Source organism: Ornithorhynchus anatinus, chromosome 19 (genome assembly GCF_004115215.2).
Source record: "Ornithorhynchus anatinus isolate Pmale09 chromosome 19, mOrnAna1.pri.v4, whole genome shotgun sequence".
Classification (NCBI taxonomy): domain Eukaryota; kingdom Metazoa; phylum Chordata; class Mammalia; order Monotremata; family Ornithorhynchidae; genus Ornithorhynchus; species Ornithorhynchus anatinus.
The window spans coordinates 19,800,097-19,818,900 of record NC_041746.1 but is presented as its reverse complement, the minus strand read 5'-3'; the positions used below and the strand labels follow the sequence as shown (position 1 = coordinate 19,818,900).

General features: G+C 42.8%; 1 protein-coding gene across 4 annotated transcripts in view; it reads right to left on the bottom strand.

The window, feature by feature from the left end:
• The window catches only part of CDK19 (cyclin dependent kinase 19), a 258,620-nt gene that overhangs the window by 35,040 nt on the left and 204,776 nt on the right, over window positions 1–18,804 (bottom strand). For all 4 annotated transcript variants that reach the window (XR_003753661.2, XM_029047094.2, XM_029047095.2 and 1 more), the window contains 2 exons: window positions 10,515–10,572; window positions 9,979–10,110 (listed from right to left, as the gene is read on the bottom strand). Coding sequence is in view for 3 of the 4 variants with exons in the window: in XM_029047094.2 (XP_028902927.1) it covers window positions 9,979–10,110; window positions 10,515–10,572 (190 nt within the window). In the remaining variant the exon portion in view is untranslated. The remainder of the gene's footprint in view (window positions 1–9,978; window positions 10,111–10,514; window positions 10,573–18,804) is intronic.

Sequence of the window (18,804 nt, the reverse complement as noted above, 5' to 3'; positions counted from 1 at the left end):
AATAATAATAATGATGATGATGATTATAATAATTATCATCATTATCACTTGAGGAGTCTTCCAGCTCTGAGTTTAACTTTTCATGGTTCCTTCCATTCGCGGTAAACTGAGCTGCGCCCTTGTACTTCTTTAAAGCCTTCCATCACCTATGTCAGCAGTCTCATCCCTGGAAGGGAGACTAGGAAAATGTCTCCTACTTCTATAGTAATAAGAATAGAAGCATTTAATAAGAACCCAAATGATGCAGTGTACTGTACTAAGTACCTGGTACTTGGTACTTAAGAGACTGCTAATTGTATTGTATTGTACTCTCCCAAGTGCTTAGCACACTGCTCTGCACTTAGTAAGCACTCAATAAACACAATTGATTTATTCCCTGTCCACAAGGAACTTATACTCTAATGGGGAGAGAGACATAAAACTATATATTAACAGAGTAATGAAAATTATTGAGCGTAGAATTAATCACGGAAAGCATGTTGGAGGGGTTGGACTTTCGGGAGGCTTTGAACATGGAGAGGGGTGTAGTCTGTTGGAGATGGGGAGGGACCAGAGCTCTACAGAGAGTTTTGACTCCTTCAGACTTTGTCCAGCTATGGATTATTGTCACTCATGTCGTTCGTTTTTAATTATGTGAAACCTAAGTTCCATATCTCAATTCCCAGATCCCCTCTGCACTCTTCTCCAGACCGGTCCCCCAGCGCTGGCCATCAGATGCTTTGGAGGGGGGCACAATCACCCCACAAATCTCCCCTTCCTTCTGTTTCCCATAAAACCATATGAAACACCAGTCCTGGGTCAACCCAATGATTCCACTCAACCCAGCAGTAGTTGAGAAACCAGTTCTTGAGAAACCAGGTGAGATGTGTCCTCATTAACATCCACTCTAACGATTAGGGAATGTGTTGGCAGAACCCGGCTGTGCAAATACTCAGGATCCTACTGGATCAGGAATAAGGCCAAAAGGATTGGAGGAGAGATGCTCTTTCAGCACCCGCTGGCTTCCCACAGGCCTACATTTCCCAAGATCCTCTGGAAATGAGGCCTAATTGGCAAGCTGGCAAAGCCTTTAAAGTCAGGAGGTGATGGGGTGAAGGAAGTGGGAGCTGCTTTCTTCTGGCTGATGAGTCATGACCTGGTAGCTGGGCTGAAAGCCTGGCATTGTAGACGTACTTGTTAGCTGGGGGCTTCTGATGGACGTTTGCCAGTGTATTATGGCAGTCCAAACATACATTGAATGAAGCCTGTATCACTATGGGGGGTTGGGGGAGAGAAGAACATCTCCAAGTGGCCTTCCCCGACTAAGCCCTCATTTCCCCTTCTCCCACTCCCTTGCTGTTGGTTTTGCACCCTTTATTCATCCCATCCTCAGCCCCAGAGCGCTTACATACATATCCGTAATTTATATTAATGTCTGTTAATATTGTACTCTGTTATATTACTCTCTTCCAAAGTGCTTAGTACACATAGCAAAGCACTCAATAAGTACAATTGATTGAGGGAGGGAGTTCCAAGCCGGGGAAGCAGTGTAAATGAGGGGGTGGAGGCAGGAGGATCAAGAGCAAGGTAAAGGCAGGAGGTTAGCTTTGGAGAAAAGAGTGGTCCACAAAATTGAAAGCAACCGAGAGGGCAAGGAGAATTAGGACAGAATATAACCTACTAGAGAGTGCAGTTTCAGTGGAGTGAAGGGGTTGAAGACCTGATTATAGTCACAAAAGACTAGCCTATTCCTTTCATTAGCTGCCTCTACCCTACCTAGAGAAATACTATAATAGACACTGTACAAACAAAACCCCAAAACAAATAACTGCTTACACTCTGAAGATCAGTGTCTATTACTGGAGAAAGATCTAAATAAGGATGATTAGTAAAAACAATTTTGCCAAACTCCGTGCCACAGCTCATTAATTTGGTTATGAATGGCTCCCAGGCTTAAATTACCCATTCATTTTCAAGAAACAACACGATTTGCTATTATCCTCATGTTATGAGCTTTCTAGCATTCTTGTCTCCCTTTCTGATTTAACTATCTGGATAACTATCTGGATAACTATTTTCCAGATAGTTGAAGGAGCTAACTAGGGAAGTGTGGCCTATTGGAAAGACCATGGGTCTGGCAATCATAGGACCTGGATTCTAATCTCTGTTGGACCATCTGCGTGCAAGTCACTTGGCTTCTCTGGGCCTCGGTATCCTCATCTGTAAAATGGAGGTTCAATACCTGTTCTACTTGGACCTCATGTGAGACAGGGCTAATGCCCAACCTGGCTGTCTTGGATTTCCCCAAGCACTTAGCACAGTGTCTGACATGTAGTGAGTGCTTAATAAATATCACCTCTATTATTATCATTATTATTACATCTGTTCAATCAAAATGTACCAAGACTTGGCTTTTCAAGGATAGGCTGGTGGGTAAAAAGTTACAAAATTCTTACTGGAAGAAGTGTATTATTACATAAAAATATAAGAAATGCCATGCTAGGAGAGAACAGGGGCCCTTCTAGTCCAGTGCTAAATCTCTGCTTTCTCCTCGACTAAAGGTTGTCTGGGGAATTGGTGGTCTTCAACAATCCAATCTAACTTAGGTAACTTTTCCTTCTAAAAACCTATGGTGGGTTTACCATCTATGATCCTCTCTCTGTCCATTTTTTTTCTCTTGATTTCCATGTTCTTAGTTCAGGAAAGCAGTGGGGTTGGCTGCTGGGGAAGTAAAATTCCCCTTAGTTGTTTCCTTTGTGCCAAGCGTTGTACTAAACACTGGCATAGATACAATATAACTGAACAATGTACATGTACAATATACATACATACATACAATACACACAATGTATAATATATATATACAATATGGTATAGATACAATATAACATGAGAAGCAACATGGCTTAGTGGAAAGAGCATGGGAGTCAGAGGTCGTGGGTTCTAATCCCAGCTCTACCACATCAGCTGTGTGACTTTGGGCAAGTCATTTAACTTCTCTGCACCCCAGTTACCTCATCTATAAAATGGGGATTAAGACTGAGAGCCCCACGTGGGACAATCTGATTAGCTCGTATCTACCCCAGAGCCTAGAACAGTGCTTGGCACATGGTAAGCACTTAACAAATACCATCATTATTATTACTATTATTATAACTGTCCCACTTGGGACTCACAGTCTTGAGGGAGCTGGAGAACAGGCATTTAATCCCCATTTTACATTTGAAAAAAACGGAGGGATAGGACAATTAAATGAGTGCCTAAGATCACACATCAGGCAAGTGGCAGAATCCAGAACCAGGATTAGAACCCAAGTACTCTGACTCCCAGGGCCATACTCTTTCCATATTCCTACTGCCATTTCTCTAACTTACCCAGGCTTCCCAGCTAATATGTAGCCAGCTCTACCCCTCCTACATAGTTTCACTTATTCATTCATTCATTCATTCATTCATCCATTCAATCGTATTTATTGAGCACTTTCTGTGTGTGGAGCACTGTACTAAGCGCTTAGAAGCTTATTGCCTACTACAACCCAACCTTCACATTCCGCTCCCCTGACACAACCTTTCTCTGTCCCTCAATCTCATCTGTCAATCAGTCATATCTATTAAGTACTTATTGTGTACAAAGCAATATATTAAGAGCAGAATTATATAGCTCACAAGAGGTTTACAGTCTAGAGGGAGATATCCTGCCACCAACTCCTAGCCTGTGGTCTCCCATTGGCCTGGTACTCTCTCTCCCTTCATATCTGACAGTCTGCCATTCCATCCCACCTTCAAAACCCTCCCCAAATCACATGTCCTCCCGGAGGCATTTCCAGACTATTGTTTCCTCTATCCACCTTCCCCTCTGTGTCGACTGCGTACTTTGTAGCCCTTAAGCAGTCTGCTACTCACTCCAGACCCACAGCATTTATGCAAGTATTCTTATATTCTTACTATTTTCCCTATCCATGATCTATTTTAACATCTGTACCCCCAGGTAGACTGTAAGCTCCATGTGGTCAGAGATTGTGTCTATCAGCTCTGCATTGTACTTTCCCAAGCACTTATTACAGTGCTCTGCACACAGCAAGTGCTCAATAAATACCATTTTTATGGCATTTAAGTCAGTTGTACTTATTGGACCTCTCTGTGCGTAGAGCACTGGACTAAGCACTTGGGAAACTACAATAGAACAATATAACAGACACATTCCCTGCCCACAATGAGCTTACAGTCTAGAGGGAGAGGCAGACATTAATATAAATGAATAAATTACAGATACGTACATAAGTGCTGTGGGAACGTAAGGTGGGGGGATGAATAAAGGGAGTAAATCAGAGCAATGCAGGACGGAGTTGAAGAAATGGAAAAGAGGGCTTAATCAGGGAAGTCCTCCATAAGGCTTTAAGGGATAGAGTAATTGTCTGTCAGATATGAGGAGGGAGGGCGCCCAGGACAGAGGCAGGAAGTGGGCGAGAGGTCAGTGGCGGGATAGATGAGAGCGAGGTACAGTGAGTAGGTTGGCATTAATAATAATAATAATAATAATGTTGGTATTTGTTAAGCGCTTACTATGTGCCGAGCACTGTTCTAAGCGCTGGGGTAGACATAGGGGAATCAGGTTGTCCCACGTGGGGCTCACAGTCTTAATCCCCATTTTACAGATGAGGGAACTGAGGCGCAGAGAAGTGAAGTGACTTGCCCACAGTCACACAGCCGACAAGTGGCAGAGCTGGGATTCGAACTCATGAGCCCTGACTCCAAAGCCCGTGCTCTTTCCACTGAGCCACGCTGCTTCTCCAGAGCGAAGTGTGTGGGCTGGGCTGTGGTAGGAGAGTAATGAGGTGATGTAGGAGGGAGAAAGGTGATGACTGCTTTAAAGCCAGTGGTGAGGAGTTTTTGTTAGATGCGGAGGCGGATGGGCAACCACCGGAGGTTCTTGAGGAGCGGGGAAACATGTCCTGAGTATTCTGTAGAAATTTTGTTTTAAAAACAAGTTTTAAGTGCTTACTATGTGTCGGCACTGTTCTAAATGTTGAGGTAGATACAAGTTAATCAGGTTGGACACAATCCCTGTCCCTTATGGGGTTCACAGGCCGCCACACTGCCTGTTTACTTGTTTTGATGTGCATATATCTATAATTCTATTTATTTTTATTGATGTCTGTTTATTTGTTTTGATGTTGGTCTCCCCTTTCTAGACTGTATGCCCAGTGTAGGCAGGGATTGTCTCTATTGCTGAATTGTACTTTCCAAGTGTTTATTACAGTGCTCTGCACACAGTAAGTGCTCAATAAATATGACTGAATGAAAGTAGGAGGGAAAACAGGAACTGAATCTTCAATCTACAGCTGGGGAAACTGAGGTACAGCAGTTACATTACTTGCCCAAAATCACGCACCAGGCAAGTGGTTGAGGCCGAGGCCCAGGTGTGTGCTCTTTCCACTAGGCCATACTGCTTCTGCTTCCATTTACTGATGTAGAAGAATTTGGGTCTCCACATATTGGAAATTCATTTTTCCTTTTCCACGCTTTTACTGGTTGCAACTGGTGTGTCCATTACTGAGCCCCTTGTGGTCACCAATATTTTGTTCCCCAGAAGGGAGAGTCTCATTCAGAAAATACACAAATTGTATCCAGGCATGAGGTGGTGAGTAAGCCATGTCTTGTTATGTATCCTTCTACTGGCCCAAATGAAAAAGATGAACTTCTGGGGAATCAGGGTTTTCCCACCTCCTGGTTTCTTGGATAGGGTAGTGCAAAATGAGAGTTTTTAACTTTTTCCACTGTGCTCCTTCACTATCTATAAGTACCAAGTCCTTATTGTGCCCCTACTAATCAGGACACTGTGTAACTAAGACATTTCATCACCCAGAAAGTACAGGGTGGCTCATTGCTAATGCACTGGCCGGGGGTGGAGCTGATAGCCGAGCCCTGGGTGTGACGCTGTACAGTCTGATGAAGGTTGGATAACCGGGATGGTATCTGGAGATCTGTGTTTTGGAGAGAAGTCCTTCCTCAGTGATGCAGCAGCTGAATTATTATTATTAATAATAATAACAATAATGGTATTTGTTAAGCACTTACTATTTGCCAAGCACTGTTCTAAACACCGGGGGGATAACAAGGTGATCAGTTGTCCCAAGTGGGGCTTGCAGATTTAATCCCCATTTTCCACATGAGGGAACTGAGGCCCAGAGAAGTAAAGTGACTTGCCCCAAGTCACACAGCTGACAAGTGGCGGAGCTGGATTAGAACCCTCAACCTCTGACTCCCAAGCCCGGTCTCTTTCCACTGAGCCACGCCGAACTGGGAATGCCACTGTAGTCAGGCAGGCAGGCATCTGCTAGTATCAGACCTTTGAATCTGCCCAGAGGTAGAAGCCTGGTGAGGCCTTGATGCCCCAGAAAATAACTGCCATTATCTGCATATGCCCTGCTCTGATGCTCTCATTGTTTTCTGGTTCTGGTCTGCCTAATGGTGCAAAAAATCACTGTGCATTTCTGTTCTGTTACTGTTGCTCTTTTGATTTTTTTTTCTTAAATTGGGATTTTCATAATCACTTGGAAAAAGACCCTCCCAACTCTCACTAAGCTAATATGAGTTTCGTGTTTAAATACGGTTTATCAAATGGGTGAGAGCACAGTGGTGTTCATAGCTATTGAAGTCTCTGTGATATCCTGTTCTGGGACTCCCGTCTGCACCTGTTCTCCCTACCAATCAACCAATGATAGTTGTAATAGTAATTATTAAGCACTTTCTATGTGCTCTATTACACTAGGTGCTTGGGAGAGCACAATATAAAGGAGTAGGTACAGATGATCTCTACCCACAAGAAGCTTACAGATTAGAGGGGGAGACAGACATTAAAATTAATGATAAATGGATATGTACATAAGTGCTGAGGGGCTGGGGAAGGGAAGATTATCAAACCGCTTAAGAAGCAGCCACCAGCCACTGCAAAATCCTTGCTGCTGGGCACAGGAAGACCAGGCTTACGGGTGTGAATGGCTCAGTGCAGGTCATCACCGCTACTGCAAAAACAGCTCAAACACACATCCTGCTAGAGGTAGGACATTTCCCTTCCTAACCTGAGCAATGCTCACCCAAATGGCAAGAATTTCTATAAGTTCTCCACCTATACCTTCACTGACAAAGTAAAAGTGAGCGCATGGAGGCAATCTCATTATAGGAGCACCATCTTTGAAATAAAAAACAATCATCATCTAGGAATTTATACAGTTCCTATCTGAACCCTCTAGCACCTTCAACTTTTCCCTCTCACATCCCAACCTGTTCCTCTGAATAAATGATTATGGACCTTCCCAACACACTGGTGGGGATACTTTCAGTTTACAGAGATCTCTAAGGTGACAATCTGTACTTGCTTACCACTCACTATATAAAACATTCTGCTCACCAAGTAAGATCAAATATGCCGCACCCAGTAAGTCACTGAATTTCGGTCTTTTCCTCAGTTTACAAGATAAGAACGTCAGGCTTGGCCTCGCTTCTCTTTATCCTGAAAAAAGCTAGGCACCTTCATTTAATAAAATGTTCTTTTCTGGATGGGATGAACACAATTTGAGGTTTTTTACCCCAACCAAAACTGGCCCCTTGGTCCTGCCTTTGACCAGAGTGGCAGGAATAGATCCAGAAGCCCCAATGGCCTTGAAGCAAGAGCAGGTAGGGGTAGGGGAGGAGAAGCTGCCCAGCCTCCTCTTCTTTGAAGGTGGAAGCAGTCACTGCTTCCGCCACAACTAAATGTCTCTTGCCAGGTGATGTGGCATTTCCAGCATGGCTGGAATAACACGTTTTTGGCCCTGCTCAAAACTTCTAAGGTCTGTTGAATTAGGGTAGCTGCTGTTGCTGCTAATTTTATCAACATTTGTGTCCTAGAGATGGGGTGGTGAATGTAAATGAAGTGACAAGATGGCAGCAGAAAATGGCTCTGAGTCATCCCTCTCCCTTTCTCCTCTTTTTCCAATCTACCCTTCTCCTCCCAAACTATCTCCCGCCCCTCCCCCTCCCCCCCCGCCCACACATAATCTCTTTCCTCCCTTTCTATCTCTTTCTCACTCTCGGTTCCCTTTTCATTTCAAGTCTACTGCATGAAGACCCTAATCCAGACTTTGAAGGTGAAAAGCCCAAAAACCCATAGGTAATCTATTCTTGTGATATTGGTTTTTCCTACTCTGTAGCTCCATATTGCTCTACAATTCCTTTAGGATACAGATACAAATATTAATGACACTGTTTTTCTGCATGAATCTATTATCGGACTTAAAACCAAAGATACCCACTTCATTACTTTAAAGATAAAGTAAAACATTTTTATAGCATACTGAAAATTTTCAAAATGCTTGTTTAATACCTCTTTTAATTTTACATAATTAACATTTTCTTACATGTTTTCTTAATTAATGAGTTAATTTAAATGATTCATTCAATCATATCTAGTGAGTGCTTCGTGTGTGCAAAGCACTGTACTAAGCACTTGGGAGCGTTTCAACAAACTGACACATTCCTGCCCACAACGAGCTCACAGTCTAGACAGGGAGACAGACATTAATATAAATAAATAAATTACAGATATATACAAATGTGCTGTGGGAATGGGAGAGAAGATGAATGAAGGAGCAAATAAGAGCGGCGCAGATGGGAGTGGAAGGAGAGGAGGGCTTAGTCAAGGAAGGCTTCTTGGAGGAGATGTACCTTCAATAAGGTTTGGAAGTGGGGGAGAGCAAATATCTGTCTGTTATGAGGAGGGAGGGTGTTCCAAGCTAGAGGTAGGATGTGGGTGAGAGTTCAGCAGCAAGATAGACAAGATCGAGGTACATTGAGAAGGTTACAATTAGAGGAATGAAGTGTGCATTTGGTGAAGTGGGTGGTAGTAGGACAGCAGCGAGGTGAGGTAGGAGGGGGGTTTACCACGTGCCAGGCACTGTTCTATGCAATGGTGTAGATACAAGACAAATGGGTTGGACACGCTATCTGTCCCACGTTAGGCTCATAGTCTCAATCCCCATTTTACAGATGAGAGAACTAGGGTACGGAGAAGTGAAGTGACTTGCCCAAGGCCACACAGCAGACAAGTGGCAGAGCCAGGCCTAAAACCCATGACCTTCTGACTCCCAGGCCCATTCTCTATCAACGAAGCCAAGTTTTCTTCTGCTTCTAAATGACTGAATTATGAATTAAGATGACATACATTATCAAGCATCTGTGCTAAATTTGATATATTTTTTTTTCCATTTTTTTCATAAATTTACAAGAGTGAATACATTAATAGTAATGCTTTCCAACAGTTCTTTGTTTCTGGATGATTTCAGCAACTTGTTTCAACAACAGAACTTGGAATGGTATCTTCAATCGTTCTACTTACATTTTTTAATTGCCTATACACATCTATCCTATATTTAATTTTTAGATTTATCAAACTTAGAACACAAACTGAATTTAGTGACTTTCTCTTTTGAAATCCCAGTTTAATAAACAATTGTATTAAATAATATAATTTTTGTTACTGTTATTCTTTCCGTAGAATTACTGGTGTCATTTCTAGTAGACCTTCCTACATTAGTGTAATTGACTTGTTTGACTCTCCAATTGATGGTATTGATGAAGCGCTTACTATGTATTAGGTGTTCAGGTATATACAGGACAATCAGATTAGACACAGATTCTGTCTCAGAGATTAGGGCTCACAATCTCAGAGGTAGGGAAAGAGAGAATCATCATCCACAATCTATATATATATAAATTGAAATTTATAAATATAAATTGAGCCCTAATCTCAATTTCCATATATGTATATATGGAAATTGAGGCACAGAAAGTTTAAATGACTTACGTGCCCAAGGTCACACACTAAGGCCAGGGGCAGGGATGGAATTAGAACCCAAGTCTCCTGACTCCCAGTTCTTGCACTTTCTTTCAGTAGCTGCCTAACTTATTTTTTTATTCTCTAGGTAAAGTCAAATAATCAAACTATTTTATAACAACTTACCAATGGCTTTTGTGTAATGCCTTGCACCAAGCAACAGCTCCGGAGCTCTATACCAGAATGTCACCACTACTGGATCCAAATCTGCTAGAGGTTTTAGGGGAGAATTGAATAGTCTGGCAAAGCCCATGTCAGCTGTAAAATAAAATAAATAATTATATTTTTACTAAAATGTTTGAAGAGCTCTAATCATAAGGTTATATAGCAATCTTATTATCATGTACAGTCATTATCAATTATCTAAGGCTACTGCTGAATATTTTCAAGAAATTGGGCAAGAAGCTCCAGAAAACATATTTGCTCAATTTTTAGAATTTAAGCTACTTTAAAATCTTTAAGAAACACAAAAAACAGAACCCAACAGGAATTTATTTGCTGAAACTCACTTACACTTTCTCACAACTACTATCAGAATTAAATCCCTGTCCTTATTCTTTGGAAAGGGATGTAAATAGCTGGAGAGTATTTAAGTGAAGAAACAACGTTGACAATCATTTAAACTTCTACCTATCCAAATTACTTAAGAAATATTTACCTACCTATTTTAACTCTTCCCCTTTCAGGGCCTTCTCCCATTACCAGGATATTTGCAGGTTTCTAGAAAATAAATATAACATTCAATTTTAAATTTCTAACCTTTGACATGTTTTAAAACTACAAAAATATTTTCAAATTGACAGAAAATTGTAAAGCATTTTCTATTTCATTAAAACTGATAAATGAATGTATTTTACGTATATTCTTAGTTAATAACATTGATTGGACTTGTCGTTTTCCTTCTGAAACTTTTACATTCTCATGATTAAACAACACTTCAACTCATTTTGCATATATTAAGAGAATGGCACCTGAGCATATTAAGTAGCTGAAGTTCAGGGCAGGTGAGGCAGTAATCTTGGCTCCAGGCTTCTTCAACTGAGATTGGGCCATTGACGGGATCGACAGCTTGATTCCCTATCCCAGAAGGACCACCCATCATATCGGATAGTGTTCGCTAGCCCCTAAAGTGCTCTCCCAGGTGCTTCTAACCTAATCTGGCTCATCTCTTACTACAATCCAACTCTCACACTCCACTTCTCTAACACCAGCCTCTCAACTTGCTCTCCTCTATCCCACCACAGACCCCTTGACCATGTTCTCCCTCTGGCGGGAGGAGCACGTCTACCAAATCTGTTACACTGTACAGTTTCGATCGCTTAGTACAGTGCTCTGCACACAGTAAGCGTTCAAGAAATACAATTGATTGATCGAAACGCCCTCTCCCTTCGTATCTGGCAGTCCACCACTCTCCCAACCTTCAAAACCTTTCTAAAAATCACATCTCCGTCAAGGGGCCTTCCCTGATTAAGTCCTTTACTTCAACCTATCTGCCCTCCTCTCTGTGTCAGCTATGAACTTGGCAGTTTAAGTCCCCTTAGCCCCATGATACTCCCCAAATAGACAGTAAGTTCCTTGTGGGCAGGTATCGTCTATCAACTTGTTCTCTTTCACATGCTTAATACAGTGCTCTGCACTTTCTGACTGACCATTGATTAATCCTCACCCCAGCCCTACAATACTTACATAAATATTCTTATACTCTTACTATTTCCCCATCCCTAATCTTTTTAATATCTGTATCTCTCTGTAGATTGTAATCACCTCAGGGATGTCTTCCAATTCTGTTTTATTGTAGTTTCCCAAGTGCTTAGCACTGTGCTCTGCACACAGGAAGTGCTCAATACCACCGACTGATCAGTTCAGTGTTCTGAGCAGAGTGCTCAATAAACACTAGTGAATGAGTGATTGTTACATCTTCTGAGTTTAAGGAAGATATTTTACTGCCCACTATTCTTTGAACATTTATTATATAAAGTAGGCAGACATCAACTTCATCTATCTCACCCCGACCCCTTACCCACGTCATTCTAAAATCACACCTCCAGGAGGTCTTTCCCAAGAAGCATCTTGGCCTAGGGGAGAGAGCAGGGGCCTAGGAGTAAGAAGGACCTGGGTTCTAATTCCGCCTCTGCTTACTTTGTGATCTTGGGCAAGTCACTTAGCTTCTCTATGTCTCAGTTTCCTCAATTGTAAAATGGTGATAGGGATACCTGTTCTCCATTGTATTTGGACTGTGAGTCCCATGCAAGACAGGGACTGTGTCCGACCTAAGTAACTTGTAAGAAAAAGCAGCGTGGCTCAATGGAAAGAGCACGGGCTTGGGAGTCAGAGGTCATGGGTTCTAATCCCGACTCCACCAGTTGTCTGCCAGGTGACTTTGGGAAAGTCACAACTTCCCTGTGCCTCAGTTACCTCACCTGTAAAGGGGAATTAAGACTGTGAGACCCACTTGGGACAACCTGATCACCTTGTATCCCCCCCAGCACTGAGATCAGTGCTTGGCACATAGTAAAGGCTTAACAAATACAATAATGATTATTATTGTCCCTTCCCCAGTGCTTAGTTGTTTGACATATATTAAGTGCTTAACAAAAGCCCATTATTGGGCAGGGACTGTCTCTATCTGTTGCCGAATTGTACATTCCAAGCGCTTAGTACAGTGCTCTGAACATAGCACTGAATAAGTACTATTGAATGAATGAATGAATAAAAAGCCATTAAAAATATTTAAAAAACAACAACAAGCCCTCATTTCCCCTACTTGCTCTCCCTTCTGTGTCGCCTATGCACTTGCATCTGATTCTTTGAAACACTATTCATCTCACCCTCAGTGTCACAAAACTTATCCTTATATCCTGCCATTTTCCCTATCTGAATTTATTTCAATGTTTCCCCCTCTAGACTTCAATTTATATACTTTCCAAATATTCCATATTTGCAGTATAGTGCTTTGCATAAAGTTCAATAGAGTAAAACTGAATAATAACCACACTGTCTTCACATTTTCTGTCCAAAGAGGTCCTCTTTAGCTATCTGCACTCTTGAAATAATTTGGTTTTGGTCCAAAGTCTAAAAAGACATTATTTTCTTTTCAGGTAAACAAAAGCCATTTCTCCTGCCTGTGAAAGGGGAGGATTTACAGCACACAAGCACATGAGGAATCAGTGGTAATAATTAATCTTGCCCATGAGTCTTCTATAAAATTGCCAACCCAACAACTGTCTTTATGCATATTACTTCTTCACTAACACCTAGGTCATAGGAGGCAGGATAACATCCAGTATGCATCTCTGACAACACAGTACCCAAGACTCCCAACTAGACTGTAAAGTCCTTGGGTCAGAAACTCTTATTGTAGTCTCCCTGGAATTCAGGACCCTCCCATTTGGTAGACTCAGAACTGTTTTGGGCATTTTTTAATGGTATTTAAGCCCTATGTGCTAAGCCCTACTAAGTGCTGGGATAGATAGAAGCTAATCAGATTGGACCCAATCCATGTCCCATATGGACTCGTCGTAACCCCCATTTTACAGATGAGGGAAGTGAGGACTTCAGAACTTATCCAAGGTCACACAGCAGACAAGTGGCAGAGCCACAATTAGAACCCAGGCCCTTCTGACACTCAGGCCCATGCTGTATCCACTAGGCCAAGCTGCTTGCTTTTAGGAGGTGCTCAAAAATATGGATGACTGGGATATTCTGTTGGATATGAAGGGGGAGGGAGTTCCGGAAGGAAGGACTTGAGCAAGGGGTCAGCAGGAGAGAGACGAGGTCAAGATACAGAAAGTAGGTTGGCGTTGAAGAAGTGAAGTGCATGGTCTGGTTGTAGTGGGCGACGAGTGAGATGAAGTGGTGGGAAGAATTGATGAAGAGTTTCTGCATATACATATAATTGTATATGCAGATTTCTGACTTTCCATTCATTCATTCATTCAATCGTATTTATTGAGTGCTTACTATGTGCAGAGCACTGTACGAAGCTCTTGGAATGTACAATTCGGCAACAGATAGAGACAATCCCTGCCTAATTAGGGGAGACAGACGGACAAAAACAACTTCATCGCAATAAATGGAATCATTTCACCTAATCCTCAAACTTGTCCGCTCCTCTAGTCACAACTCCCTACTGATTTTTGTTTTTATGTGCAGTGCATATTTGACCTTGTCCCTTACATTGTTTTCATGTTTTATTGTTTCACTGCTCCCAACATGTCCATCTCCAGCCCTCTCCCCAACCTATATTCATAAGAGAAGCACATGGTCTAGTGGAAAGAGCATGGGACTGAGAGTCAGAGGACGTGGGTTCTAATGCCAGCTCTGCCACAAATCTGCTGTGTGACCTTGGGGAAATCACTTCACTGTTCTGTGCCGAAGTTACCTCACCTGTAAAATGGGGATTAAGATCGTGAGCCCCATTTGGGACAGGGACTATGTCCAACTTTGTATCTACCCCAATGCTTAGACCTGTGTTTGGCACATAGTAACTGCTTAATAAATTCCACTATTATTATAAATTGAGCCCCTCGAAGAACAGGATCCATGTCTACTTCTCACCTGTATAACTTTTCCCAGTGCTTATTAACAGTGCTCTGCACAGATTTACCACTTACTATTTCTACGACCATCACCAAACACAAGTTCACCCTCTCGGCTCACTATCTGCTTAGTGATCTCTTCCAACCAAGAAATCATCAAGATTCCTCTCTGAGGCACTAAGATGAACATCTGAGGTGCTGTGTCGGCAGGAAGAGGGAGGGACAGGAGGCGAGTGATAGTGAAAATTTGTGTTAATCGCATGCCAACTGCTGTGGTTAGACTCACTGAGCAAAAGGAGGAGATAACGGTTTGACTGTGAAACCACCTCCATCAGCTGCCATTCCCATGGAAAGAACTCTCTGAAAAAGGGTGCATCCAGATCTCATCTCCATGAGTTATTCTTCATCAGACCGTCCTGCATTACCCGTAGTAACAATGGAAAGCAAGGAGAGGGTGGGGTGGGCGGACATCAGTACAGCACACTGCATATGCAATTTTCATTCACATTAGCCAGCTCCAGGCAGAACCACAGTGAGAATCCAGGTGTCTTGATTGCTCTTTCCCTTGCACCATCGGGAGGTCAGACAATCAGAAGTCTTCACCGACTAAGCCCTCACTCCCCCTACCCCCCCGCCCATCTGTGTTGGATTTATACCCTTTAAACACTTGATATTCACATCAGTCTCACTGCACTTATCCGCGTGACTCCATCTTTAAACTAAATTCCTTGTGGGTAGGGAACATATCTACCAGCTCTTTTATACTGTACTCTCCTCCCAAGTACTTAGTACGGTGCTCTGCCCACAGTAAGAGTTCGATAAATGGCACTGACTGATTGATGACTCAGATACTTAATAAGTGTTGTGGGGGAATCTGGAAGAGGCTTTTCCATTTTCTTTCAAAAGCCAGGGGAAAGTTAGCTGGAAAACAGAAGGCGCATTAGAGCAGGATATATCTAAGAAATGGCAGTTGTGAAACTCTACTGGACTCTCCCAAAGAGTACAGTACTCAGTAAATCTCTTCTTCTTCTTCTCTAGTATTTGTTAAGCGCTTACCATGTGCCAAGCATTGTTCTAAGCGCTGGGGTAGATACAAGATAATCAGGTTGTCCCACATGGGCTCACAGGCTTCATCCCCATTTTACAGATGAGGGAACTGAGGCACAGAGAAGTTAAGTGACTTGCCCAAAGTCACACAGCTGACAAGTGGCAGAGGTGGGATCAGAACCCATGACCCCTGACTCCCAAGCCCAGGCTCTTTCCACTAAGCCACTCTGCTTCTGAGAGTGCTCACTCTGCTCTTGAGAAGCAGCATGGCCTAGTAAAAAAAGAGCACAAGTCTGGGAGTCAGAGGACCTGTGTTCTAATCCCAGTTCAGCCATTTGCCTGCTGTATGACCACTCACTTCTCTTTGCCTCAGTTTCCTCAATTGCAAAATGGGGATTAAGACTGTGGGTTCTATGTGAGACACGGACTGATTATCTTGCATCTACCCCAGCCCCTAGCAAGCGCTAAACAAATACCATTAAAAAAAAATTGACATGTCATTGACCGACTGACTTCAGGGCCAGTGCTATCATTTCTATGTGCATGCAGATTTGGAAGGTCTGATCAGTCAATCAATCGTATTTATTGAGCACTTAATATGTAAGTAGAGCACTGAACTGAGTACTTGGGAGAGTACAATACAACAAAATTAGCAGGCACATTCTCTGCCCAAAACGAGCTTCCGGTCTAGAGGGGGAAAAGAAATTAGTATGAATAAAGAAATAATTTATAATACACATTTTAAATATATGTACGTAAGTACTGTGGGGTAGGGGTGGGGAGAATATCAAGTGTCCAAAATCACAGACACTTGAATAGAATAGATGACACAGAAGGGAAAGCAAGCTGGGAAAAAGAAGGCTTAATAGGGGAAGGCCTTTTGGAGAAGATGTGACCTTACTAATGCTTTGAAGGTGGAGAGAGTGGTGGTCTAGTGTGTGTGGATGGGGAGTTGCAGGCTAGGGGGAGGACCTGGGACAAGGGTCGGTGCGAGAGAGACGAGACCGGGGCACAGTGAGTAAACTGGCAATGGAGGAATGGAGTGTGCAGACAGGGCTGTAGTAAGATATTTGTGAAGTGAGGTAGGATGGGGCAAGCTGAGTGCTTTAAAGCCAATGATAAAGAGTTTCAGTTTGATGGGGAGTTGGAGGGGCAATCACTGGAGGTTCCTGAGGCATGGGGACACGAGGACTGAATGTTTTTGTTGATAAATGATTTGTGTAGCAGAATGAAGTATGGATTGAAGTTAGGAGAGAGGAGGCCAGGAGGTCAGCAAGGCATAACGGGATAAGTGCTTGGACAGCATGTTAGCTAAAATCTGCCCTCTCCTCTCCATCCAAACTGCTATGTTCTGAGGGTAGAATCGGCAGGATTGGGTGACAGACTGAACATGTTTGTGGAATGAGAGAGATAAGTCTGGGGTTACAGGGTTTATGAGATATGGAGGATAGTGGTGTTGTCTATGGTGATGGGAAAGACAGAGTGGGGACAGGGTTTGGGTGGGAAGATAAGAGGTTCAGTCTTGGACATGTTTAATTTGAAGTGTCAGTGAACCATCCACAAATAGAGATGTCGTGAAGGCAGGAAGAAATGTGAGAGATCAGGACTGGAGATGTAGATCGGGAATCAGCCGCAATCTTGAATCCCCTGATCCCAGCAACTGTCTGACCCCAAAACCACCACTGCCATCAGTTTCCACTCGGTTGAGGAAAGACCTGGCAGAGGAGGTGCATCCAGATTCCAAATCCATGTGCCATCTTTCATCATGCCAAAACCCGCCCTGTTGGAGTGAAACCAACTCCAGACGCTGCCAGTCCATTTGCTACAAGTGACGGCACATTTTCTGGACTCTGAATGCTCACTGTCCTCCAGTGCTCCAAACAGAGTGGGGAACCATAAGAAAGTGGCACTTGCCAAGAGTGAAGGTACAGGGTGGAAAAACTTCAAAAAAATGAAACTATACCACCCCAGCCAGGAAGCCAGGAGCAGGGAAACTATTATTCCTCAGAAGAATCCCCCATTACTGATTTTATGAGTGGGACACATTATCCCCTACTGCTCTCCTGCAGCCTGGATTTAGTTTGAACACCACTGCGTGAATGAAGCTCTCAACTGCTGGCTGTTTTCAATCAACCTATGGTATTCACTGAGTGCTCTCCGTGTGCAGAGCACTGTACTAAGCACTTGGGAGAGTACAATATGATAGAGTCATTATAGACACGTTCTCTGCCCACAGCGTGCTCTCCAGTGCTAGTTATTATTAGTAGCAGTTGAATTATAAACGTTGATTTAAAGATTCAGATTTCCACAGTAATCCTTTGAGAATAATAAAACGAAAGCAGAAAGCAAGAGCTACAAGGAATGATGTTTTCAGACAAGAAATCAAAACAAATTAAGGGCTCCTGAAGTGGAAAGCTTGCTGTAAAAAGTAAAATAGTAGAAAACTCAACAGGGATAATATTCTGGGTAAAGAAAAATGTAAGTTAGGCCTTGTAAGTACAATAGAATGAGCTAAAGAGCAAAAGAGGCACAGAAGGGAAAAGAGAGATTATTTGATGCAGGCTACCCTATGTCTATGAAAGCTTTTTAAATGAAGGATTTCAATTCTCAGTATAGCTACTACCTCTTTTTTCCAAGGAAGAAAGCTGCTGCCTCAAGACCCTACGAAAGGATGTTGCAGTAGAGTGTGAAGGAAGTATGAGCAGGATTAGGGTTTTAAGCCATGCACCCAAAATAAAAAATTTTCCAACCCTAAGACAGGTAACTCACGGATTCAACTTTGCATCAAAGTCTGAACTAATTTTCAGATATTTCCAGGTGAAAAGTTGGAACAGATGGGAACTCCCCCATCCTTCTCTTTCCCTTCCTTTGAAGTCTCTGTCATCCACCTCTATGCCCCACTCCAGTTACTATTCACAGTCATTTATTGCCTCCAGGCTCACCTTCAACTTTCTGAATCATTTTGATCTCTTTCTCACGTTCCTTCTCTCTTTCTACACCCTAACCTTGATCCTTGGGAGCCTTAATTATCCCTGTATATGGATATTCCCAAGAACCTTTGGTTGCCCATTCCCTTTCACTCAACTCCACTGAACTCCTGCTCCACCCCAGATTTCCCACTCGCCAACTTGGACACACACTCCATCTCATCATCCCTAGTCACTGTACAATCTCTACCCTCACTGACTCTGAAATCACTCTCTCTGACCACAGTCTCCTCTTCCACACATCCATTCTCCGCAAATCTGTCCTGTTCCCTCACAGAGACCTCCTATCTTTTGACCCCCTCCAATTCTCTAAAGTCACTGTGCTCCATTTGGTCTCCATTCCCAAACTACCTTTGCTTGACACACAAATCCACACCTTC